The 27,883-nt window shown below is 46.0% G+C and overlaps 1 protein-coding gene across 1 annotated transcript in view; it reads left to right on the top strand.

Annotated features, from left to right (window-relative positions):
* The window catches only part of LOC147700655 (killer cell lectin-like receptor subfamily F member 1), a 181,294-nt gene that overhangs the window by 48,491 nt on the left and 104,920 nt on the right, over positions 1–27,883 (top strand). Inside the window, exon 5 of the mRNA XM_086928465.1 lies at positions 9,157–9,269. Coding sequence (XP_086784591.1) covers positions 9,157–9,269 — 113 coding nt within the window. The remainder of the gene's footprint in view (positions 1–9,156; positions 9,270–27,883) is intronic.

Below are 27,883 nucleotides of genomic sequence, written 5' to 3'. Positions count from 1 at the left end.
TTATATTGTCATTGTCATCATCTATGACTGCTACACGTTGTTTAAAAGATTTCCTACACATATTGGAAAAGTGACCTCTGCGTCCACATTTTAAACAATTCCTTTCTAAAGCAGGGCATTTAAGAAAGTCAGCATTGTGGGACGAGTTCCTACACCTAAAGCAATATCTAACTTGTTGTCTTCCTCTTTAGGAAAATCTTCCTGATCTTGAAACAGCTGCTACATCTGTATCTGCATGGAAACTGAAGAGACGGTTCCGTTACCACCTTCTTTTTTATTCAACTCACGCATGCAATATTGAGATTGTTCTAAAACCTTGGCTATGTCTATAGCATCTTTCAAGGAAGGATTCTTCGCAGCCCAAAGTCGTTCCTGCGTTTTCTTGCATCTGCATTGTACTATGAGTTGATCTCTCACTAACTCATCTGTCATTGCTCCAAATTTGCATTTCAGGGATAACTCTCTAAGCTTGGATACAAATTCAGATATGGATTGATTTTCTTCCTGCCTATGGGTGTAAAATTGGTATTGGTTCATGACAATGTTTATCTCCTTCGCAAACCTAACCTCTAGACGTTTTTTAGCTTCAAGATAAACATCTTCAATTGCATTGCCAGTTGGTAAAGTTGCTACTGGTAAATACTTAGAGATGCGTTGGCCTTCTTTGCCTATGTTATTTAGAAGTAAAGCTTTTTTTCTTGCAGCACTAAATTTTGAACCATCTAAAGCATCTAAGTAATTCTCAAACATAGGTAGCCAATCTTCCCATTCTATTAATAAAGGTCCAGGTGAAGGTAAAAAAATTGGAGGAGTTATTATCGAACTTTGACTCTCTATAACATATTGAAACAAAAATGTTGTGGAAGAATTTAAGGCAGATTAAGTATCGCAGGAGTTGGAAGACGATTTATTCTTATTTGAGTTCCTGAGTAAGAAAAGCGTGGCTCTCCCCTGGCCAGTCAGACAGCAACTGCCAGGGTAGAGAACATCCACACATAGCTAGAACATAGAACACTACAGCACAGAGCTCCATGCTCCATATTAGAAATAGAAGATCATAACAGCCGGCTAGGTGAATCCATCCTAGGGGTTCTTGCTTATTGCTGTAATATGGCCGCCACATGATCAGACGATTCAGCATGTACCGCGTAGTCCGTCGCTGTGGTCGGCATGCGTAAGATGCAGGGATCACTAGGAATATAGCTGGGACCAGGATTGAAGTCGACTTAGTCAGGTGGTTGCAGTAGATGATAGATAAGGCGTGTACTGGGCATACAGGTATGCGGGAGCGGGTTGCAAGAAAGAACAACACGCTGCTTGTACAACGAGTAATGTCAGTTAATGGTATATTGTTTTTTTCTACATTAGAACATTGGAAGGTGGAGCACTCTATTGAATACAATGGAGTGCTCTGAGCTTCTACGGGACGGTAAAAGCCTGCAAAGCAACATTCCAATTTTGTTTTACAAAGGCCTTTCGGAGCCTGAGGGGATGTAAGTCCTCCCGGGCTCCAGAGGCCATTTTTATTTTATTTGTAAGAACATTCTGCCTTTTAGTGGCAGAATGTTCTAATAGCCTTATAGCCCTTTGTAGCTGGGCTACACCGGCTATTAAAGCCTTCGGCTCGGGCCTTTAACGCTGGAGCGGGCCTTTAAATAGCCAGAATAGCCCGCTATGGCGGGCTATAAGGCTATAGAATAACTACATGATGTTATTCTCCAGTTAAAAACACTTGATGATTCCACCTTCGGTTGAGTAAACTGATGATTCGAGCACTGTTGTGTATATTTAGAATACAAGGGGTGTGTTGGTATCTCTCTAACATTGATCATTGAAATGGTTGTAACTGTGTCATACAGAGCAGGTTCCTCATCGAGGACACAGTATCAGCCAGAATTGCATGATTTACATAAGATTCCACCAAGAGGTTCATTTATTCAGTTTGCGCATGATGGCACAAGCATGTTTCAGTTCGGCGAAATGAAGGTAGCACTGGTGGTTGGGTTGTGCTACATGTCCCTAAACAAACGTTGTTATTTGTAATATGAATATGTCCTTTTTATATACAGTCTTTTCTGTTTCTCTTAACACTTTTTATTGTGAGTTTAAATGTTTGATGCTAATCCACAAAGACATGCACAAGTATGTAAAAAAGGACTTCATGAGGACCACTTAACATTCTCGATAGGTTTCCAAGTGGCAGGGTTGGGCTCATATCTTGCCCCTTGAAACGAGAGCATATTAACATGACTAGAGAATCTGGATTTCATTACAAGAACAGCGGCTACATTATGCATGTTGGTAGCTTTTTAAAACAACATCAGACATATGTTCAATAGGCTTGCAATAATGACGCGCAAAGGTGCTAGCATTTGACCAGTCAGCAGCTTTGAGAATGTGGTCCAACTTACCTCTAGACTAGAGAGATTTACTGGCCATAGCACCCCTCTAAGGAAGTGAGCTTGAAATTTCTTTCAATCAATACCTGCTAAGCTCATAAAAGTCTTAACCCATCTAGCAATAGAGGTCGAGGTGATGCCTTTGTGGGGGTTAACAAAGGATATAAGTAATTGATTAACATCCTGAGGGCGAAGAGCAAACATTCTGCGATCATACTCTCTCATGCAGCCCACAACGCAAACTTTTGGACATAAGTCAGTCATAGTCTTTGTTCTTCTATAAATCTCAAATTTGACTCCGAACATGTTATAAGATCTATTTGTAATCTTCAGGGCTTTGACATCAGAGACCATTCTGCATGAGATTAGGCATAGTAGAGTAGCCAGCTTAATGGAAATGGAAAGGTTTTTTAATTTTTTTATTTAGGGGAGCATTAACAGTCCAGTTATTGAAAAGATCAAGGATTAATTTGACATCCCAAATAGCCTATCTATAGCAATTGATAGTACTATAGGTGAGGCCTTTATCAAATTGTTTAACAAGGAAGCTAACTATGTCAACAATAGGTGCTTCCATGGAATCCAGGTTCCTATCCAGGCACCAACGAACCCAGATTGTCTATATGTTGTTATATCTGTAGTGAGTGCCTGGGGCCTAAGACTCTCTGAGGAGAGTTGCAGCTGTCGCAGAAAGTCCTGAGATTTCATTAGATCTCCTAACACTCTCCAGGCAAGAAGAGTTAAACTCCTGTTCTGAATTAGGGGTGAACTCCTCCATCTATGTCTGCAAAAAGATTCTCTAGGGTAGGAAATAAAAAGGGGGGGTTGCAAGCTAGTTCTAGAGTGGTGGGGAACAATGCTTGGGATGGCCAAAAGGGAGTTATTAGAACAAGGAAGCACTGATCCTGTCTCACTATCTGAAGAACTCTCTGAATCATGGCAAAGGGAGGGAATGCGTACACCTTGGCTCCTTTCCAAGTTTGTAGTAAGGCGTCGACTGCTAGAGCACCCGGGTCGGGCATCCAGCTGAAGTTCTCCAGATGATAGGTTAGTCTGCTCGCAAATAAGTCTATCTCTAGAGGGCCCCAGATCTTGTTTAGGGTACCCAACATGGAAACATTCAGTTTCCAATTGCTGTGATATAACAGGAATCTTGAGTTCCAGTCTGCAGAAATGTTCGATTTCCCGGAAGGTATTCCGCTTTGAGAGCGATCGTATGTTCCAGACAGAACATCCAAAGTTTCTTTGCTAGATTAGAGAGGTCCGCAGATTTGGTGCCTCCCAGACAATATATATAGGTTACCTCTGACATGTTGTCCATCTTTAGAATGACTGACTTCCCCTGGAGAGAGTGTTTGAAGCTCATGAGGGCGTAAAGCCCAGCTGTTAGTTCTAAATAATTTATGTGGTGAGATGATTCCTCTTGTGACCAGATACCACCAGTGTTCTGATTGAGAAGGCAAGCTCCCCAGCCATGAAGGCTCTCGCCTTTACCCCTTGGAGGACCAGTTAGTTGAAGGGACCGGGAAAGATGGCTTGGATGGAGGAGGAGAGGAGACCCAGAAGTCTGGCTAGCTCTCTCAGAGATAAGTCTTGCTGTTTCAGGACGTGTCTTATTTCCTTTCCTGATTTTGGTAAACTTTTTTGAAGGTAGTAAAGGGAGACATTTTGTTTATGATGAATCCTAAACTTTCTATGAGCTCCATCACAGTCTTCATGTCTTTGGCTAGTTGTGAAGGATATTGAGACATTATAAGAATTTTGTCTAAGTAAATGATTAAACGAATGCCCCTTATTGTTAGAGACGAGGCAATAGCTCTCATGACCTTGATGAAGCAACAACGGGCAGAGGAGAGTCCGAAGGGGAGAGCCTGAAATTGGCAAAGGTGATTTTTCCAGACAAATTGAAGAAAGGGTTGGTGGGATTTGGCCATAGGAATGGTGAAGTAAGCATCCTTTAGGTCTTGTTTGACTAGCCAGTCTCCCTCTTTAGGTAAATCCCTCAAGAGATGGACGCCCTCCATCTTGAAGTGTATGTAAACCAAATATTTGTTTAGTTCTCTTAAGTTTATGACAGGTCTCCATTCTGAAGCATAGAGGAGATCACCTCCTCTACTATTTTTTTGTTGCTCTGGAGAGAGAGGCTTGTCTCTCGGGAAAGAAGTTTGTAAAGGTATGTGAGTCAAATCTATCATAAACCCATTGACAGTGTTTAAGAACCACGGATCTTGAGTGTTCAATCTCCAATTGTGAAGGAAGTATTCGAGTCTGCCACCCAGTTTTTAGGGGAAAGAAGGAGAAGGGAGAGGGGAGAGAGTTCTCAATTGCAGGGTTGTTTGAGATGAAGGTTCCACAGGGTCTAAAACCTCTGATGCATTGGCCTCTAATTCTCTCGGGGTAGAATTGAGGCAAGTTGTACTGCTGATACCCTCTTCAGAAACCACTGGATCTTGGAAATTACCTTTGATTGAAGTGGCCGGAAGAGAGGCCCAGTCTTCTGGCCCGCCATAGAAGGTTAGGATTGAAAACTCTGCACATATTTTGCTGGGCCTGGTCCAGTGCAGTGAAAGTGGAGACGTATTTCCCCAAGGATTTAATGAGGTCTTCTCCAAAGAGTAAACCTTTTGGGTTTAGCAAGGATTCTTTATCGGCCATGTCAGTTAGTTTGGGATTTGTTTTAGTCAAAACAACTCTTTGTCTTTCTGCATTAATGCTAGCGTTGGCATTACCCAGTAGAATTATTGCTCTCTGGCTCCATCCCCTGATGGGATTGGTGTTGAGAGGGGTGCCATTGATGTGGCTGTCTTCTGCGGAATCTAGGATCCTGGCTAATGGTCCCAGTACGTCGAGAAGACGGTCTTGGCACCCTTTCAGGGATTTTCCCATCCCTTTTCTTGGATCACGTCCAAGTTTGAATAGGAATTTAATGAGTTCAGGGTCTAAATTGGGGGTATAGCAGCTTTTATCCTCAGTAGAAGGTCTAGAGCATTCAGCTCTCAGGATGTTACGAGTGTCCCTTTCTAAGAGGTTTCCTATTCATTTTTTTATGAATTTTGTGACGTGGTCCTGAGGGAACCACTCAGATCTTCCTGGGTGTTTCAGATTTAATGGTGAAAACATTTCCTCCCCTAAGGGGTCAAGGATAATGTCCTTAGAGGATGATGGGAGTTCCTCTTATGGATTGTAAAATTCTTTATCATCTTCATCAAGATCAAGGACATACTCATCAAGTGTGTCTGAGGATTCTATATAATTAGATTCGTTTTCTCCCATATTGTAAAGAGCATTATGATATTTTGTGCCGCTAGGGACACCCAGATGTTTTGTGCCACTAAGGACACGCAGATAAGTTGTGCCGCTAAGGACACCCAGATAAGTTGTGCCGCTAAGGACATGATCTGACTTAAGGTCTGGGTGTTAGCGCCAAAATCTGCAGTGTCCAGTGCGTGTGCCTACCTGCACGCTTGTCAGCCGTCTGGGATCCTGACCTGCCGCAAGCCTCGTTTACCCAGGGACTCGAGCGTCCATCACCGCGCCTGCTGTCTCCTCCCCCCGCCGCAGCCCTCCAACACCGAGACTGCCGCAGAGCGGGGGAGTAGAGACTACAGTCCCCAGAAGCCTCCGCGACAGGACCGGAAGTCGCGTCGAGGCTTGGCGCCCGGAGGCGCCGTTAAAGGGGCTGGCCTTGCGGTGGAGCGGGGTGTTAGCGCCAAAATCTGCAGTGTCCAGTGCGTGTGCCTACCTGCACGCTTGTCAGCCGTCTGGGATCCTGACCTGCCGCCAGCCTCGTTTGCCCAGGTACTCGAGCGTCCATCACCGCGCCTGCTGTCTCCTCCCCCCGCCGCAGCCCTCCAACACCGGGACTGCCGCAGAGCGGGGGAGTAGAGACTACAGTCCCCAGAAGCCTCTGCGACAGGACCGGAAGTCGCGTCGAGGCTTGGCGCCTGGAGGCGCCGTTAAAGGGGCTGGCCTTCCCGCGTCGCGGGACCGCGCGCGGGGCCGTGCCCGGGGCTAAGCCCGGGTAAAGGGCGGGCCCTCTGTGGCCCTCAGAGGCCTGAAGAGTCTGGGCTGGGCATCACCCCCTGGCCGATTTGCCACCGATCGCTAAGGTATTTACACATTTGTTGATTAAGCATACTGTAAATGGCCCCCATGGAGCCCAAATCCACCGCCAAGAACACGGCTAAAAAAAACGCCCATCCATACACGCTCTGTTACAAGGAATACCGCTCAAACTAAAACACCGTTACCAACGCTAACTGCAATTGATCGCATGCTCCAACAGACAATCGTGGTGGTAGCGAACGCCATTGAAAATACTGAGAGACGATTGTCGCTACCACCTAGCACCTGTCTAATCCAGCAGATATCACAACCTGCCGACAGTAATGTACATAATATAAATGTGACATCGATATCAAACGATTCTATATTAATGCAATCTTACACAGGTCTCCCCGGGGCCGTGCCAACCCTTGTGGAAGATCCCCCCACGCTTCCTGCAGTATTTCAAGATAGGGATAGCCGGTTGTCCCTAACTCCTAATTTGCAGATCACTGCAACACCATCTGAGGAATCGGGGCCTAGTAAGGCGCCTGAGACCAGCGCAATCCTGATTTCCTGCGATAATGATGATCCTACCCACACAATTGACTCACCTAATAACAGCTGTGTCGACAGTACGATCAATCACGGCTCTGTCCATCGCAGATCTAGACGCATGCATAATAGAAAATTACCGGCCCCAAGTAGGGGGTGTGCCAAACAAAGGGGTAGAAGAAAGAAGGTAACTTTGCCACTATTAGAACAGACCAATGGAAGAGAGCTATCACAGTCAAGCTCAAATTTGGGTCTCATAGGCAATGGGGAGTCTATAATGGGTCACATTATGGATGCTATGAAGCTCCTTATTGCCCCCCTAAATGACAAACTCGAGCAGATATGTAAAAAGGTGGAAAACCTAGAGAAATTGGGTTTAGCCAAACTAGATATCCTTGAACATCTGGGTCCACAAGTTACACAAACCCCTTTGAATGTACTTACTGTGAATAAGGCTAATATGACTGCCACTAACACAACTAAATCACAGGTTCCATCCGCTAGAAATGTGACCCCTACGGCAGCTCCCGGTAAGCCTACAAATTTACATATCAATACCCCAGGCAATACCATCAATGGGCCTTCAACTTCCTCTTCTTCCAGGGTAAGAGGAGGAGTGCCAACGGGTCATACTTCAGTAAGCGGGAATCCACCAGCACGCAGTCACTATAATAATATCATTCCTGCTGTGATCAATCTTCCACCAGAAAGTAGGCCATACGTGGCAATTCTTGCCAATGTCCCAAAACTTAAACCCTCCCAATTCGAAAACAGTGAAACACTTAAAAACAAAATTTTACACTGGCTTGTCCATAATTGTGGATTCCCCCTAAGTGGGGCAAGCCAGATCCTTTCAACCCAAAGGGTAGGGTGGGTGGGCCCTAGTAAAAAGGAAATTAGCGGGGACTGTGTAATCATAAACTATAAAACTACTGAATGGGCAGACAATGATTACTTAAGGTCTCAAACATGCAGGACCTCAATTCCTTATGAAGGATTTTTTGCAGGGCTTCGTTGTCTATGTTAGGAGTAGGGGCAGAAGCCTTGTCTGAGTCAGAGTCAGACATGGTATATAGGAAATGTTAACTTGTAAAAAGTGGTAAAGCCCTTTAATGAAAGATAATTAGAGAGGATTTCTCTTAACACCTTCGCTGCTAAGGCAATTTCCCTCCTGTGCTGGAAATTGCTATTTTACATTGTTTTATGACGAGCTGGGCTCGTCATCAGCACACGACCACTGTGCACCATGACGAGCCCAGCTCGTCATCAGCATCGAAAGGGTTAATAATACTGACAAGGTTTATAGATGAAGGAATGTCAAGAGAATAATTCCTCCCTTATTATAATTAATTTTGTTATAGAATGTTGAAAAGGCCAGTTAAATGAGGATTTCCTGCTAAAACCCCCCTAAGAAGGTAAAACAATAACTACTTACAGATGAAATCCGAAATAATAAAAGGTAGCGATGCAGAGCTGCGCTGGAGTGTACGGCCTGCATCGGTGGAAAGAGGTGAAAAACAGGAGTTAAAGAGGAAGTAGACAAGGAGGAAATTGAAGAACAATGGTTTACACAAACAAAATATTAAGGTTCGATTAAACATCTGAAAATCTTTAAATATACTCAAAACATTAGAAATAGTACCTAAGCTGAAAGAAAAGGCAGGTTAATCTGGTCAGTCATGCAAGGATGGGACTAGGGAAGGGGATGTAGGGAGATCTCCATAATTTGGAGATCGGTATAGAGGCAGTAGGAAGGGTTTAGCCATACACAAAATAGAGATAAAAATTAATAATGGTAATGAAGGAAAATGAACGTATCTGCTTGGAGCCGCATTTAAAAGAGGAAGATTGTTGATGGCTCATGCCTTTCATGTGTTGCTATTGTTCTATTCTGGAACCTTTTAATATTGTGATGTAAGAGGCTGCTTGGACTGCATTAAAGGAAAAATGCATAATGTGGCCTCCGTTCTTGTAATGAGATACTGTTCATGACAATGTCATGTGTTAGAGCACTGACAACACAAAGATTGTTCTACAAAAATGCCAGCCAGAGAATATCGACTACCACAGTATTGTGAAGCTAAATATTTATATGTAAAATAGATTTATTTAAAATATATATATATTAAACAAACTATATCACAACTTTTCATTACAGGATCTCATTGACAGCAAGAGAGACAACTCTGCCTATCTGTGGACCGGTATGAGCTATAAACAGACACCTGGGGCCTGGATTCACCTAAACGGCACAGTAATAGATAGGTATAGGTATGTGCGTAAAATATGGTACAAGTAAATAGGTTCGTGGGAAAAAGGCAAATGGGAAATTTTGTAAGCTCAGAGAACCCAGGATTTGAGTGGTGTGTTCTTGGTTATAAATAGGTGACATATAACTCATGAAAGGCACAATGCATAGGGGAGATTGCATCTAATTTATTTTTTGGGGAAGTACGTGCTGAAACTGATTTGCTTCAAGATCATAATTTTTGTCCTACATGAAAATTGATAATCAAGGAGATAAAGGGCCATATTTATCAAACTTTCACACAGCTCAGCAAGACACCTTGCTGTGCTGCATGAAGGAAGAAGGGCAGGAATGTACCATATAGATGCATATTCCTGTTTTCTGCCTACACTGATGCACAATTAGCAGCCTAGTGCCAATGCAGGCTTCTTAGTGTCATGGCGCAAGGGTGCCTGCATTGTAGGCAGGATTGTATTTGTGCAGAAGGGGGTCCTGAGAGGTATTTCCTTCTTTCTTCGTGTGCGGCAGAATGCAACACACATAGAAAGAGGAAAAAACAAGGAGAAATCAAGGCATTTCCCCTCATTATGCCTGGGGAGGCCTAGCATTTTGACGCATTCCCAGGTCTACCACTCATGGTAAATCTGAGAATACTCTAAAATCCATAGGTGGAAACGTGGAAAACACATATTCCACCCATGTGCTGCCTTGCGTTCAGATTTCTCAAGCCATGCTGGGTCACGAAGGGTGGTGTTGTATGGCTTGATAAATATGACTTCAGCGTCTGTGTCGGCAGTGTTTGCTTTGAAGAGAATGAGCCTGGGACGCCACCGTGAGGTCGGGGCACTAAATACACGTCGGCTGCACTGAGTTCGAAGGTCACCAACCCTCCACTTTTGTGGGTAAAGCAGGACCCGTTCCAGAGGGGCTTTAGGGAGTTACTGTTTGTTTCTGACAACGAGAAAAGATTGCCAATTACCGGAGAGACCCTGAGTCCTTGAGTGGACACTGTGCCTGCAGTCGAAGAGGGAAGGACGCCAAGTACCGCCACCAGCCACGCCGCCGCCTCGGGACTCCAAATCCCGACAGGCTCAGCGGCGGCGCGTTCCCCGACGCGTCATACGCGCCGGGAGGGGCAGCATAAAACAGGAAGCCCTCGGTGGAGCGGGGGGAGCCCTTTTCCAGGACAACGAGAAAAGATTGCCAATTACCGGAGAGACCCTGAGTCCTTGAGTGGACACTGTGCCTGCAGTCGAAGAGGGAAGGACGCCAAGTACCGCCACCAGCCGCGCCGCCGCCTCGGGACTCCAAATCCCGACAGGCTCAGCGGCGGCGCGTTCCCCGACGCGTCATACGCGCCGGGAGGGGCAGCATAAAACAGGAAGCCCTCAGCGTCGCGGGACGCGAGCGGGACGCCCGGGGCTAAGCCCGGGCAAAGGGCTGGGCCACCCCCATAATCCGTGTCTTCACCCAAAAGACATATAATTATGGCGAAACCTGGAAGCGAAGCTCAACCTACGAGTGAAGGGAGCTCAATCTTTGGCCCCCTGGACAAATTTTTCTCCAAAGTTAATGGTGAAATTGATAGAGACCTGGCCTTGGCAGAGAGACGCATTGCAAGGAGACAATCAATAGAGCAACTTAAAAATATCGTTCTCACACCAGTTCCCTCACCTACTCCTGAGCCTAGCCCACTTAATTCCACCTTAAAAATCACGGTAGAGGATTTAATGAATACTGATAACGTGCCCTCAGTTTTTCAATCCTACTTCCCGCCAAAGAATGGATCTTTGCTCCCATCCCCTTTAAAAATTGTTAATCTTACAACCACGGCACCCGCCGACCTCATAGACTTGGTCACTCCAAACCTGCCAAAGATTGCGGAGTTTGTGGGGCCTGATATAATAGAAATTCCCTCATCCCAGGTCACACAAAAGTTGTCCATGTTCCACCCTTCACCAGTGGTATTAAAGACAGATAAAGTGTCTCAATTGAAACAAAAACCCAAAAAGAAACAGGCTATTATTCGCTCCCCACCCAAAAAACGACGAAAAAGACACCCAACGAAAAATACCCCTAAAACTGAAACTTCGGCTAAGGACATACTCACTAAAGAACTGCTACAAATTGTAGAAGGAATACCAAAACCACCACGTGAAACATTAATTTCCTGCGTCCCTCCCACAATTAAAGACTTTGTAGATGCCATGGAACATCTTGTGAAGGCATTACTAACACCAATACTCGAGAGAGTGAAAAGAATAGCTACCCAACTGCACACTCTCTCGGAGACCCTGACCCAAACCCAAGTAGCAAATCCTGACTCTATGTCAAAATCTGGTGACAAATCTAAACAGGAAGCAAAAATTACAACCACCACAGTAAAACCCACTACTACGAAAATTGGGGGGGGGGGAAATCTAGTTGTGAAAAATCGACTAAAGTCCAGATTCCTATGAAGCAAATTCCGGCGCCAAACCAGAATAAAACCCAACCGTCAGACTCTTCAAAGAAGTCAGTAACTACCCAAAATCCAGCTCCCCCTCCAAAAGCGCCTTCTAACACCCAGGCAAACTCGACACAAATCAACTCTCTCATTGCTTCAGAAAAAATGGGCAATGCCCTTCCCACCCGGGAAAAAACCAACCCTGCTGCGCTACATGATAAACGTCTAGGTAAAAGATATGTCGACTTACCCCCGACTGCATCACAAAACGTTATCATTCTAACGGGGGTCGCACCATTGTCAACTATAGGAGGATACGAAAATCATCATAGCCTAAAAAACAAGGTGATTTTCTGGCTCAGGGAAAATAGGCCCCTACCTCCTCATATAAATGGTGACATAATAATGGTGAGAAGAACCGACTGGGTTGGTATTCGTCCCAAAGACATAGAAGGGGATGTAGTAATTGTTACCTTTAAAGATCCGAGGGTCATTTCACATATTACAGACTGGTTCTCGGGCCTCCACAGGGGACCAATCCTGCCAAAACCTTTAGCCTACTTTTACCCTGAAGCGTTAATGTCTTCTAAGCCACACAAATTTCACTATCCTAAACACTCATTTGCGCAGTTTAGAAATAATCACCTTAGCCAGGGAGTAAGAGATCAGACATGTCTCCCTTCAAATGATCTCTTTCAACTGCCGACCCCACAGTTTTATCCACAGGGCTATGTCAAACCCCCCTCTTTCTTCCACTCAAATTGGAACTTACCCTGTTATAACTTCTTTGAGCCACTCTGCGGTATGGAGGACGTAGAATGACTCTTCCAAGAGAAGCAAGTAAATGACGGCAGTGGGAGATTTGAGCGTACCACTGCTTACCCCTATCATATGCAGGTTAATCCAGAAAAGGGTCCAAATAAAAACTCCCCAGTTAACGGGGCAAATAATAGAGACCAAACTATTGACAGGGGCAAAGAAAAAAGACAAACTTGTCTCGCCATTAATACAAATGCCAAATCACACCCGAATAATAAGGCAGACAGAAAAAAAACTGGCAATTTGCAGTTCCTCTCGTGGAATCTAGCAGGACTTTCTTCTAAAATTATTTTACCGGATTGGTTAAAGGTGGTAAATCATTACTCCATCCTGTGCTTCCAGGAAACCTGGGAGATTTCACCTATCCACCTCCAAGGCTTTCAGACATTCCACTCACCGGCTGCCGTGACTAAACAGGGCAGACACAAGGGGGGTCTATGCACCTACATTAGTGTAGCAGTCGGTCAGAGGATCAGAAAAACATCACTGAGAGATTCCTTCCAGATAATTGCATTGGATATCGCCCCGTCATTGTCATTGCTAATTATCAACTTTTATAACAACCTGCCTGTAGACCAATTGGAGAAAGCCTTGGATAATTTACACCAAGCCCTGCAAACGATTAAAGAAACCTCGGGCGGAGAGTGTGCAATTCTTTTTGCTGGTGATCTAAACTGCCACATCTGCCCAAACACAGTAAGAGATGATTGTGACATTTATGAGACATGTGCCTCAGACCCTGGTTTTCCCACCTTTAGTCACTTTTTGCATACAAAGTCAGGGGATCTTTTTAACACCTTTGTGACCTCTTTTAACCTACATTTGGCAAATGAGCTCCTTCAGACCCCATGCCCCCTCAAACCAACCTTTCATGGCAGAGGCAGGAACACTATCATAGACTTCCTATTTTTCTCAAAAGCACACGCATCGTTAATTCGAGATTGGAACACCCTCGACCATCCACACAGTGACCACTACCCTCTGTCCATGACCATTGACCTACCGGCACCATCTTTGAGCCGGAACTCACATAAAGTTACTTATGAACAACCAATTATCCTGGGAGCCAAAAACGGATATTGTGTCAAATGGGATAAAATCAACCCAAAAAACCTCCTCAAGAACTTAGTCAACAAAAGGAGGGAGGAGATTTATATTTGTCTTTCTAATAAGGACAACCCCGATGATATCTGTAATGCTTTCATTAAAATTCAGGGCACCTTGAAAGAACTCTTGACGAGACAGTTCAAAACAGGTACCATTGTTCAAAATGGGTGGTTTGATCCAAAATGTACGAAGGCACTGAATTCCCTAAAGAACTTGCTGCGTGTCCTACCCAAACCTCAATTAGAAATACGTCAGGCCAGAACTCAATATCGCCTAGCCATAAAAGAGAGAAAAAAGGAACTGAAACAGGAAGCATGGCAGAAATTGGTGGAAACATCGGAGACGGGGGACATGTCAGCTTTTTGGAGACTTATCAATTCCCCCTTGCCATGGGTAAAAATGCCCGAGAGGAACCTGGACATGGCAATAAATGGAGAGATGTGGGCGGCGCATTTCCAGAAGCTCTACACTAAACCCGCATGTTTAAATAACCTGAACCCAGATCCACTAATCATAAATTCATCTCGGGAGAGTCCTTGCCAAATTCTTTTTTCACTTGAGGAGGTGGAATCAGCCATCAAAGAAAGTCCTCCTGGGAAGGCCCCTGGACCGGATGCAATCCCTGCAGATGTCTATAAGGCAGAGATGGAATTCTGGGCTCCCCTACTGACCTCTGTCCTAAACTCTATAAACACCACAAATCTCCTGCCAACCTGGGGAGAGGCTATAGTAATACCAATCTTTAAAAAAGGAGACAGGCACTTGCCATCGTGCTACAGGCCCATATCCCTCCTCGATACCTTAATGAAAATTGTCGGACGCATAATCCTGAAAAGATTAACCACCTGGATAGAGGAGAAAAATATACTCTCGAAACTACAATATGGTTTCCGGTCAGGCAGAGGTACAATTGAACAGGTCCTCAATTTACATCTAATCAAGTCACTAAAAGGCGCAGTCTGTACATAACATACATAGATCTCACTTCAGCATTCGACTGCGTCCTGCATGACCAACTATGGGACATCTTAAATCACTTCGGGATAGATCCATCAATCCTTCTTTTCATTAAGGCTTTGTACCGTGAAGCAGGAGCCAGAGTGAGATTTGGACTGAGGGGAGAGTGCTCGCCACGTTTTAACATCAATAGAGGGGTTAGGCAGGGGTGCATTTTGGCTCCCCTGCTTTTCTCCCTTTATATAAATGCGATCGACGAGCATCTCAAAAACATCGAGTGTGACTTCCCCAAAATAGGAGGTCAACCGATTCCAATTCTGCTTTATGCAGATGATGCTGCAATTCTATCCCAGACCAGAATGGGCCTACAAAAAGCAGTTTCAGCTTTCACGACTTTTTTGAACGATAGGGGCCTTAAAGTGAACATAGGAAATTCGTACACCATGCTATGTAACAAAAGCCAAAAAAAAAACCCATGCCCCATCTTTATTGAGGACCAAAGATTGGAGACAGTGGAGGCTTTTACTTATTTGGGAATCTGTCTACATAGAAAGCTATCCTGGAAAGCGGCAATAGAGAAGAGGAAACTTGCTTTTATGAGAGCTATTGGAGGTCTCCGGGATTTTTCGGGAAAGATAGGGGGCAGACCGGTTAAACAACTACTAACTATATATAAAGCAAAATGTGCATCTACTGCTATCTACGGGGCCGGCCTCTGGGGCATAGATAAAAACATCTCACCGATACAAACTCTGGAAAACCAATTTTTAAGGTATCTGCTCGCTGCCTCAAAGGCAACCTCTGTATACAAAATGCACATTGAGCTGGATCTCCCGTATATAACAGATACTATAAAATCTGAACCCCCCCTTCTCTGGCACAAAATTTGGACTACCCCTGAGACTGCTTTTAATAGAGAGGTGCTACAAGATATTTTTAATTTGGAAGGGGCCAAACATTCCAATCAATCTAATTGGCTGATCTATGTGAGAAATTTCTTCTTTGAAATTGGGCATCAAGAGTGGTTTACAGATCCAAGGTCACTGGAAAATATCTCGCGAAAACACCTGAGAAAGACTTTAATGGCCCATCTGGAAACAGTCAGATGGAACAAACAAAAACATTTTGACACCATCCTGGCATATCAAAGGGTGACACCTCACAAGGGGCTCCAACCATACCTATCATCAGATTCTCCGTGCTACTCAAGGATGTTACTCACCAGATTCAGAATGGGCTCTTTTTATCGATATGTAACATTCCCAAAATGCAATGATTGGGCACGGATCACCTGTCTCTGTCCCTGTGATACTACTTCAAAACAATCTAACATTCATACTATCCTTTTCTGCAAGTATTACGGAATTTTGAGAAAAGCCCTATTATTACCCTTACTCAAGAGATGGAATATCAGGACATGTAAAACTGCTTTTGAACGTCTACAGGAACTTGAAGATAAGGAGGTGACAACCAAAATGGAACAGTTCTTAAAATTAGTGATAAAATTTAGGAAAACTTTAGATTGAAATTGGAGATAGTAATTACTCCTCTTTGTTTTTTATCTTTCTTTTTAACGCAGACTTTTAACTTTCCCTGAATTTTGTATGTCTTTTTTAAACTGAAATATTCTCAATCATTTGTTATATAAATGCTTTTTAAACTATGTATAATAAGGTATGCTTATATGATATTTGTCTAAATATCGAATAAAGCTTATTTTGAACCTTTGAACCTTTTGACTTAGGTTTTGCTTCACTTTTGCGCCCGCTGGCGTGGTTTTAAGTCAATGCAAAACCCGGAAACATCTGGCCCAAAATTATTATATTGTATTGCACAATTTGGTCATGCAGTGAATCCGGGTTTCAAGCACCTCTTCTGATTTCAAAGGTATAGAAGATATTAGTTCCTGCTGACATTGACGGGAGTGTGATTTACGATGATAGGGTAATATGTAACTGTATTATACTAGGCTTGGCTCTCTCCCTGCCAAATCATTGTATGTCATTGTAATTACTTCATACAATTTGAAATGTTATTTAGGACTACCGATGTGCAGGGTACTAGTGGAATGTTCAACTAAATCCAACTGCGTATATCATGGACGTAGAATTTAGTGAACCCCGATCTCAAAGCTTAAAGAGCTGCCTAAACTCCCTCACTCCAAGCTTATGGCCCCAAACCAGGGCAAATCATAATATGGCTCTTAAGCTTCAGTACCCTTGTTCATTCACTTGATGTATTGTCAATGTATGTTATGATGAACAGGTTAGAGGTTGCGGACCTCTTGTATAGTACCATTTCTGTATCACTATGGACAGCTGTAGGTTTGAGTATTTCATTTCTTTGGGAGATTACCTGGCTTCAAGTTTCTTATGACAATGAAGATGAATAACCATAATAAATTGGTCTAAATGCACCGGGGCACTCATATCTGATCACATTTGTACTGGGGATGTTATGTTATGGGTATTTGTAAAGCTCACATCTCACCCCGGAGGGTATCTTGGTATTAAGAAGGTTCACTGACACAATATGAAAACCTGATATATTGCATCAAAAATATCGAGCACAAAATGATCATTTCCCTTACATTTACAGGTTAAAATATGTTTTACTAAAAGTATCCTAAAAATTACATATATATATATATATATATATATATATATATATATATATATATATATATATATATATATTCAGTGAAAAAAACATAGGTTTCAGGCCTTATATAGTTAGGAATTAGCATTTAAAAAACCATTGAAATTGCTCCTATGTAGTTAGTTGTACTAACTATATTTCATGCACCCGCAATCCACTGATGAGGATGTCACATATTACATCAGTCATGACATGGTCAGTGACATCACTGATGACATCTTTAATGACATCAATGATGACAACACTGATGACATCATCCAGTGAATGTGGTTTGCTTCGTTATTTAAATATGCATTATATATAGCAATTTGCATTGAAGTATGAGTGGATATATAAAAATAAATATTTGGATGGAGGACTTTAAAAATTTATAGTGTCTCACTAAATATAGTGGATAGTGACTAAACTGTGTGAATATCTGTATCACTTTGTCAGTTGTTGTGTAAACTAGTTCTCCAGTTGGTTATTAGCTATGTGTAAGTCTATGTTAGTTATTGATTAGTTAACTGAGTATTTGTATGGGAGAGTGAATGTGTGTGTGGTTCGGTGGAGGGTGTGTGACTGCCCAAAGATGTGTGAATAGTTGATTCAGTAGATAAACTAGAAAAATAAAAGGTAGTGCATGTGCCAATTGTTGTATATAAATAAGTGTTCGAGGCATATGGGCTGCAGATGGTACATTATGAATAGATCGCCATCTGGTGTTGGGCTCGGATGATTGCACTTTGTTTTTCTCTTGGAGAGTCTTTTGTATCTTGGTGACTCCTCCTTTGGTTGGTAGTGCGCATGGGCATCGGCTCCATCCTTAGATTGTTTTGCCATAGTAGGGTTAGATGGAGTAGTATGATAGAATACAGATAGGAATGCCCATGTAAGTGTATCTAAATAAGATAATGTTGGAACAGACACAGGTTTCCGGGGAGGCTGGGAGCGCATGTACCACTCTGCAGCCCTCTATGCCAAGAACAGATGCATACTGGTAAGTAGCATATTCCGTTCGAGGCATATGGGCTGCAGATAGTACATTATGAATAGACTATACAGCAGTTCTCTCCCTACCGGTGGTCGCCCATATCTGTTGCAACTGTTTGAAATAAAGTCTTTAATACAGCTTGTCCCACTCTAGCTTGTTGTGTTGTGTGCACATCTACACAATAGTGCTTTGTGAAGGTGTGCGGTGTAACCCAGGTAGCTGCTTTGCATATGTCATCTAGTGGAATGTTTCCCAAAAATGCCATAGATGCTCCTAGTTTACGTGTAGAGTGAGCTCTAGGAGGAACAGTTAATGTTCTCTTTGCTTTTAAGTAGCATATTTGAATAAATTTAACAATCCATCTCGCAATGCCCGCTTTAGAGATGGGATTGCCCTTATGTGTAGGAGAAAACGCAACAAATAGCTGTTTTGTCTTTCTGAAAGTTTGTGTTCTTTCCTTTGGTTGGTAGTGCGCATGGGCATCGGCTCCATCCTTAGATTGTTTTTTTCCGCCATCGGGTTTGGATGAGGATTGAGACGCTCCAGACCGACTTCGAAAAGAAGTGACTTATCGGCGCGTATTCCCTTTCCAATTCGACGGTATTGTTATCGAACGCGTTTCATTTCCATTCCGGCGCGTTTCGACTTCAACATCGAAGAAAAAACTTTGATCTACGTCGATGGACAGGAGGCCTTTCTCGACGCAGTCAAGCCCGGAGTCCATGGAAAGGACTCTATTCAAGAAATGTCCAACGTGTGGTGCTAAGTTCCCACACAAGGACCTACACGAGGTGTGCAACCTCTGCCTATCGCCTGAACACGAATCCAGGGACTGAGAAGCCTGGGCAGCATTCTCCTCCAAGTCGACGATTAGAAATCGTCGAGCTCGAAGACACGAGGTTTCCAGAATGCAGTCGGAGGTGATCCCGGAGCTGTTCGAAGACGAGCGACTTGAGGAAGAAGAGGATCATGAGGATCAGTCGGGGTCGGATGGGGATGAGTCGGATGTCGAAGAACTCGACGTGCAACAAACCGTGAGTGACGACGTCCCCTTACCAAAAAACCGACCCCGTGTGGTAACGACCCCGCCTTCGAGCCCGGTCAAACCGCAGAAAAAAGTTTCCGACGCCCCGCCTTCGGGCCCGGCAACGAAACCGAAACTGAAACCGAAACACTCGGTCTCCCACCATGTCGGATCCGAGAAGAGGTCGACATCGACTTCGACGCCGAAGATCCATGCAAAGGAAAGCTCGGCATCGAAACATTCCATGTCGAAACAGAAACATGATTCGACGTCGAAAACTCACTCGACACCGAAGAAGTCGGAATCGAGTAAACACTCGGTGCCGAAAACACCGAACATTGACGATCGAAAACAAAGGCACCTTTCGGAACCAAGGCCTTCGGTACCGATACAGGAGCAGCAGACAGATCCCAAACAAAAGATTTTGTTTATCGATCCGCAAACTGGCAAAGTAGTGACGAAGAAGAGGAAGAATAAACAGATAGAAGACAAATCTCTTCCTTCAAAAAAGAGAACACTGGGGACAAATACAACTCCTCCTACTTCTCCTCGACCTAAAGTCACACCCTCTTCTCCTATTCCTCACACTATGCCAAATATTCCTGCACCTTCTACACCAAGACCATCTACACCTCAGTCTGATGTAGACAGTGATCCAGGGGAGGGAGAACCTCAAGGGGATGATGAAACTATCACAGATGAGGATGACCCATGGGAAAATTATAACGTAGGGTCAGATGATGACAACGACCCAGAGTTATATCCCTCAAAGCCTTCACCACCTGATGATAACACAGGGTTTGTACAGCTCATTAACAGGGCAGCAAAATATCATAAGGTAGATATACATACAGAACCTCAAATAGAGGACTTCCTATTAGAGACGCTACCTAATGCACAAAGAACATCAGGTACTCTACCTATGCTGAAGGGTCTTCTCAGTCACACAGAAGAAATATTCAAAGACCCAGTGAGGGCTAGGGTGTTAAACCCAAGAATTGATAAAAAAGATAAGGCGGCCTTATCAAAGGGCAGGTACCTCTGGACTCGCTTGTAGTTTCAAACGCTCGTAAAAGAGCGAACTCATTATCTACAGGAGAGGCTCCTCCACCTGATAAAGAGTCAAAATTAATAGATGCATCAGGCAAGAGAGTAGCATCACAAGCGGCAAATAGCTGGCGTATAGCCAATACACAGGCACTACTTGCACGTTATGACAGGGCACATTATGATGAATTAGAAAAACTCATCACACATCTCCCCAAAGAACATCAGAAAAGGGCAGATCAGTTAATACAGGAAGGAAAAATAATAACTAATACTTCCATTAAGTGCGCCCTAGACGCAGCAGACACTGCAGCAAGATCCATCAACACCAGTGTCATGTTAAGGAGACATGCATGGCTTAGAATCTCAGGATTCAAACAGGAAGTACAAACATCCTTATTGAACCAACCCTTTGATCAAAAAACACTTTTTGGCTCAAGCACAGATGAGACCTTAGAAAAAATGAAAAAAGATACAGAAACGGCTAAGTCAATGGGAGCATTGCAACAGCCAACACAAAGAGGTTCCTTTCGTAGATCCACCTATAGAGGAGGCTCAAAAAATACAGGAACAAATCAGCAATCCACCTCTTTCACACCTACATCACCCAAAGGTAATTCAAGAGGTAGTTACAGGGGTAACAACAACAAGGGTAGAGGCCGCGTGTTAGAACTGGGGGTCTCTAGTTGGCAGAGGTAGGTACCACTGTCCAAATAGGGACCCTTGCTTCTAGTCAGGGCAAGGAGATAACCCTCTTAGATAACCCCTGCTCGCCCTCAAGGTAGCTTGGCCTGAGCAGTCTAGGCTACACCAGAGGCAATGCGTTAAGTATTTGTACCAACACTCACAGTAACACAGTGAAGACACCACAAACTGATTCCACAACAGTTTAGGAAAATAAAGATATTTATTCTAAACTACACAAGACCAAAACGATAAAAATCCAGCATACACAGTTCAAGAATATGGTTTCAAAAGAGTTCTTCAGGATGTAATCAAAGTTCTTTAAGTTGCGTTAAAATAATCCACAGATGCGTGAAAAGTTCACAGTTGCGTCACGTTTACTCACAGTACCTTTTAGATGCAACAAAGTTCCACAAGCAGGAAGCCGGTGCGGTGGAAACAAGCGATGCGTTACTCCTGAGACCCTGGGGAGGCGATGCGACAGCCCCGCTGCAGCAGCGGGCGTGTTGCGACGAATCCGGTCTGTATGGGGAGGAAGGCCGCTTGCGTAGATTCCGGTGCGTAGGTTCCGTAGGAAGTCTGTTCTCGCAAAGGCACGATGCGATGATCTCGTAGGGGCTGTGACGGTCTCCGGGGCGACGATGCGCGGTCCAGCGGGGATCCTCTCTCGCAGCTCCTCGATGCGATGGTTCTGCGACGATGTTCGCAGCGACGTGATGCGGTCCGCAAGCAAGCGGTGCGGTGATCTCACCCAGCGACGACAGGCTCTGCGACGACACTCGCAGCGATGTTCGATTCTCCCGCACCGGTCTGGTACGTCCCGCAAACGAAGGATGCGACGGCTCCGGCAGCGGCATAAGGCGCTGCGCCGATCTCGACCTTCGTAGCGGCGGGAAACTTCTCGCACTGTCGGGGATGCGCTCCGCAAGCGAGCGATGCAACACTTTTCAGCTTCAAAAGTCTCTCAAGCTTAGTTTCAAGCTTCCCAGCTCAGGTTCAACTTCCAGAGGCCCCACAACTAGATCAAGCACTCTAGGAAGGACAGAACTCTCTCAGTAGAGTTCAGGGAGACTGGGGGTGAAGTCCTTTTGTTCCTGGGACTTCAAAAACAGGGAGCCAGCTCTTTTCAGGCCCTTGGAGATTCCTTCAAGACAGGGGACACAGCTCACAGCAAAGTCCTTCCCCTCTCCTTGGCAGTAAAGCAACAGCAGGTCAGTCCAGCAGAGCAACAGCGGGACAGTCTTCCTTCTTCAGAGTCAGCTTTCTCCTTGGCAGAGGTTCTTTCTTGATTCCAGGATGATCTAATTTTCTGTTGTCAGGGGTCCCGTACTTATACCCCTAAAGTCTTTGTTCTCTCTGTGCATGTGGGCCCTGAGCCCGGTCTGAACCAATTCTGGGTGGATCCTGAGCACTTTGTTTTGCTGGCTGCATCTTTCCTTTCAGAGCGAGGGGCAGGGTCCTCAGCCGCCCAGCAGGAGGTGGAGCCAGCATTGTGGCAGTCAGGCACAGCCCTATTCAGCCCAGGTGCTAACTCCGCCCACCACTCAGGTAGCAATTGCTTCATTCAGCCTAGTGCTGACTCATCCAGCCTCTGGGGAATTCCCCAGCCCCTGTCACTCACAAACCAGACAGTCAATACACAAACAGGCCCAGGCACACAGAAGGGTCAGACAAGAGAACAGCAACTTTCTAAAAGTGCTGTTCTCAAACACAGGATTTAAAAACCACCTTTCCTAAAAGATGTGTTATTAAATTCTGAGTTCAGGGATACTAGATACTTATGTCCTATCTTGTTCCTATGGGAAGAAATGCTGTTAACCACTGTAGCCAGCATCCCCCATGTTAACCTATGGAGCAAGATAGCCTTACAATAGTGAAAAACGAAAATGGCTGTAATTCACTACCAGAGCATGTCACCTGCACTAGTACATGCTCTACCTTTCACATACGCTGCACCCTGCCCAGGGGGGCACCTTGGGCCTTCCATAGGGGTGACTGATGTGCACAAAAAGGGAAGGGTTAGGCCTGGTCAGCGGGGACGCGGACCAGGAGGACATGGCAGTTCTAAACTGCCCGTAGGCGCTGCAGTGGCAGGCCCGAGACACCATTTTAGAGCTACTCCTGTGGGTGGCACAATCAGTGCTGCAGGCCCACTAGTAGCATTTGTCATCACCGGCCCTGGCACACCCCGTGCACTTTACTAGGGACTTCATGGTGATACAAATATGCCAAACATGTATATCCTATCAGAATAACAATTTACATAGGGAGCACTTACACTCTGGCACTGATAAGCAGTGGCAGAGTGTCCAAAGCATTTAAACCAGCAAAAACGAATCCAGCACAGCATCGAAAAATACAGGAGGCAGAGGCAAAAAGATAGGGGTAATCACGCCAAAGATGCCAGGTCTAACACGTGTCCCCTCCAGCTGAAAGTGGGGAGAACTACCCACCCTCTTGGGAGTTCTCTTCACTAAGGCGGAAAAACCTGGACAGACCATCAGCGTTGGCGTGTTCTGTACCAGGGCGGTGTTCCACCGTAAAGTCCATTCCCTGTAGGGAGATGGACCACCTCAACAGTTTTGGATTTTTGCCCCTCATGTGCATTAACCACCTGAGGGGCCTGTGGTCGGTCTGAACACGAATGTGAGTCCCAAACAGGTAGGGCCTCAACTTTTTCAAAGCCCAGACCACAGCAAAAGCCTCCCTTTCAATCGCACTCCACTTCTGTTCCCTGGGGAGTAGCCTCCGACTAATGAAAGCTACCGGCTGGTCTCCATTCTCTTCAGTGGCTTGTGAGAGTACTGCTCCCACACCATGCTCTGAAGCGTCCTTCTGAACGCTGAACTCACTGGAAAAGTCAGGTGCCTTGAGCACCGGTGCTGTGCACATCGCAGTTTTCAGGGCATCAAAAGCAGTTTGGCAGGCTTCAGTCCAGTCAACTCTTTTGGGCAACTTCTTGGAAGTGAGTTCTGTCAAGGGGGCGACAATGGTGCCATATCCCTTGACAAACCGTCTATAATACCCGGTGAGTCCTAAAAAGGCTCTCACCTCTGTCTGGGTCTTGGGGGGCTCCCAAGCCAGAATGTAGGGGCACCACCTGGCCGCTCCCCACCTGGTGTCCCAAATACACCACAGATCCCTGCCCTATCTGGCACTTACTGGCCTTGATAGTGAGGCCTGCCTTTTGCAGAGCCTTCAACACTTCGCAGAGGTGTTGCAAGTGTTCCTCCCACGTGGAGCTGAACACAGCAATGTCATCCAGGTATGCGGCGCTGAATTCCTCCAGCCCGGACAGTACCTGGTTAACCAGTCTCTGGAATGTGGCAGGGGCATTCTTCAACCCAAAGGGCATGACACGGAACTGGAAGTGCCACTCCGGCGTTGAAAATGCTGACCTCTCTTTGGCCCCCTCAGTTAAGGCAATCTGCCAGTACCCCGAAGTCAAATCAAATGTACTGAGGTACTTGGCAGCTCCCAACCGATCCACGAGCTCATCAGCTCGGGGGATAGGGTGTGCGTCAGTCTTCGTGACCGCATTGAGCCCACGGTAGTCCACGCAAAACCGGAGTTCTGGAGGGCCACCGGGGGTAGCAGCTTTCTTGGGGACCAAGACCACTGGGCTAGCCCAGGGGCTGCTGGAGGGCTCAATCACCCCTAGCGCCAACATCTTGGAAACCTCTTCCTTGATGCTGGCCCTGACCTTGTCAGCTACCCTGTAACATTTTTGCTTCACAGGCAGACTGTCTCCAGTGTCCACATCATGGACGCACCAGTTGGTGACTCCTGGGGTCAGGGAGAACAGAGAGGAGAACTGACCCAACACTTGGCGACAGTCACTCTGCTGTTCTGGGGTCAGGGTGGGCGAGAGGACCACCCCATCCACTGACCCGTCTTGCTCTTTGACTGCCAGGAGGTCAGGGAGAGGATCGCTATCCTCTTCCATCCCTGCATCTGTAGCCATGAGCATGGTTACTTCAGACCTCTCAAAGTGTGGTTTGAGGCGGTTCACGTGCAAGACTCTCAGGGGCTGCCTGGGAGTCGTCAGGTTAACCAGGTAGGTTACCTCGCTCTTCCTTTCCACCACCTCATATGGCCCAGACCACTTGTCTTGGAGCGCGCAAGGCTCCACTGACGCCATCACCCACACTTTCTGCCCAGGTTGAAATTCGACCAGAGTGGTATTCTGATCGTACCATCTTTTCATTTCTTCCTGGCTTGCTTCCAGGTTCGCCTGAGCGAGTTTCCTGAAGCGTTGTGTCTGGTTGCGGATGGCCAGCACATAGCTGAACACATTCTGGGGGGTTTTCCCACGGGACTTTTCCCAACCCTCCTTCACCAGCGAGAGAGGTCCTCTGACAGGGTGGCCATACAGGAGTTCGAAGGGACTGAACCCTAAGGACTTCTGAGGCACCTCCCTGTAGGCAAACAACAGGCATGGTAACAAGACGTCCCACTTCCGTCTCATGGGCTCCGCTAGGCCCATAATCATGCCTTTCAGGGTCCGGTTGAACCTTTCAACCAGCCCATTTCCTTGAGGGTGGTAAGGAGTGGTGAACTTATAAGTTACCCCACACTACTTCCACAGAGACTTCATGTACCTAGAGATGAAGTTGGTACCCCGGTTGGAGACCACCTCTCTGGGGAACCCCACACGGGAAAAGATCCCCATCAATGCACGGCCCACCACGGGTGCTGTGATTGTCCTGAGAGGGACTGCTTCCGGGTACCGGGTGGCATGGTTCACCAAGACCAGGATGAATCTGTTGCCTAAGGCTGTCTTGGGGTCCAGGGGCCCTACGATATCTATGCCCACCCGCTCGAAAGGGGTGCTTACCACTGGGAAGGGTTGAAGGGGGGCCTTCAACTTCATTCTAGTCTTGCCACTAGCTTGACAGGTTTGGCAAGATCTGCAAAAGGAACCGACGTGCTTTCTCATCTGGGGCCAGTGGAAGTGGGTGACAAGCCTGTTTAGGGTCTTGTCTTGTCCCAGATGTCCTGCGAGAGGCACGTCATGAGCCAGACCCATTAGGAAGTTTCTGAAGCGCTCGGGTACCACCAGCACACGGGCTGCACCGGGTTCAGCAAACTTAGGCTCGCTATAAAGTAGGTCACCTTCCCAGTAAACATAGTGATCTTTGACTGCTCCACCTGCTGCCTGATCTACAGCCTGTTGCCGCAGACCAATGAGGGAAGGGCATTCCTTCTGCGCCTGGCAGAACTCCTCCCTGGAGGGACCATTTTCTTGCTGCCAATGGGTCAGCTCAGGTAGGTCGCCCAGTTCGGCCACCTGTTCCCCTGTAGGTTCCAGGGCATCCCCCTCAGGTTCTGCTTCCTCCTGGACCATGGGAACGGCTGGGGCTGGTTTCCCGCGCCATCTGCCTCTTCCTCTCCTGGCAGGTCTCTGGGCCACCGTTTCAGGCTCCAGTTCTGCTGATTCACCCTTACTGGCTGCCATAGCACGCGTGGCCACGCAGATCCACGCAGGCAGACCCAACATCTCCAAGTGAGTTCGGTGTTCTATGTCTTTCCATGGAGAACTCTCCAGGTCGTTGCCTAACAGACAATCCACAGGCAAGGCATCACTGACAACTACCTCCAAAAGACCAGAGACTCCTCCCCATTCAAAGGAAACCTTCGCTAACTTGCAGAGGCGCACTGAGCTGTCAGCGGCCACTACAGGGCGGAGTACGCCAGGGATGATTTGCTCTTCAGACACCCACTGACACCCCACGGATGTCACACTGGCTCCGGTGTCTCTCAGTGCCTCAACCTCCCTCCCATTGATGGTCACCTTCTGCCCATATTTCTTAGTGTTAGAGGGCAGTAAGGTTTCCGGGACCATCTCTCGGTCTCCTAGCGAGACAAGGGTCATGACTGCTAGCTCTCCCCAGTCACTAGAAACCAAATACCCACCCAAAGCTACACTAGCTAACGCTGGGGCAGGAGCACCAGTGGGTGCCCGGTGTCTTCTTGGGACATTTCGGAGCAATATGGCCCACCTCATTGCAGTGATAGCAGGTAGGGGGACCCTGGTTATTCCTCCTGTCTCTATTGTCCCGCCTGCCCTTAGAGGGCCATGGCTGTTTAGATTTGGGGGGGTTGTGAATCCTTTTCCTGGGAACTATTTTGGGGCCCTTGTGAGAACTCCTTTTGGTTACCCTTGTCCCCCCCACTCTTCTGCTGGGGACCCTGCCCACCTTTGGCTGTGGTACCCACAATTCCTCTATGGACCCTGGTACTGGTCCAGCGGTCCGCCTCCTTAGCAAGCTCAATGGGGTCTGTCAGCTTGCTGTCTAAAAGATGCTGGCGCAGCTCTGGAACACAAAGACTACTCAAGTGCTCCCAACTGATTAAATGCAACAACCCCTTCAAATCAGTTACTTTACTGCCCTTCATCCAACCTTCCAGTGCACGCGAGTACCCATTCACACACTCCATCCAAGTCTCAGACTCTTTCTTCTTGGAGTTTCTAAACTGCAGTCTGTAATGCTCTGGAGTAAGGCCATACCTGAGACATAAGGCCTCCTTCATATTGGGGTAGGTCATGGCACCTGCCAACTCTAAGGGCTCCAGAGCACTCCTCCCAGAAGCCTCAAAATGTTTCCACAGGCCCGCCCCCCAATACTTATCAGGCACACCATTCATCTTCAATGCAATTTCATACGAAGTGAACCAGGCATAAATATCCTCACTCCTATGGTAATTCTGTACCAGGTCTTTGGGAATATATACCTTAACCCCATGCACTGGCTGCGCGCTGCCACCATTTGAACTGGCATCCACCTCCTTGTTTTTCAGATCCAGCTCTTTCATTCTCAACTCGTGAGCCAAAAGCAATTTCTTTTCCTCTAAGGCGCGGGCATTTTTGCTCTCCTCCGCCGCCTTCTCTACTTCCAATTGCTTCATTTTCATTTTCATG

Source organism: Lissotriton vulgaris, chromosome 7, assembly GCF_964263255.1.
Source record: "Lissotriton vulgaris chromosome 7, aLisVul1.2, whole genome shotgun sequence".
Classification (NCBI taxonomy): domain Eukaryota; kingdom Metazoa; phylum Chordata; class Amphibia; order Caudata; family Salamandridae; genus Lissotriton; species Lissotriton vulgaris.
Note: the sequence above shows the minus strand (reverse complement) of the source record. Positions and strands in the feature narration are given on the sequence as shown.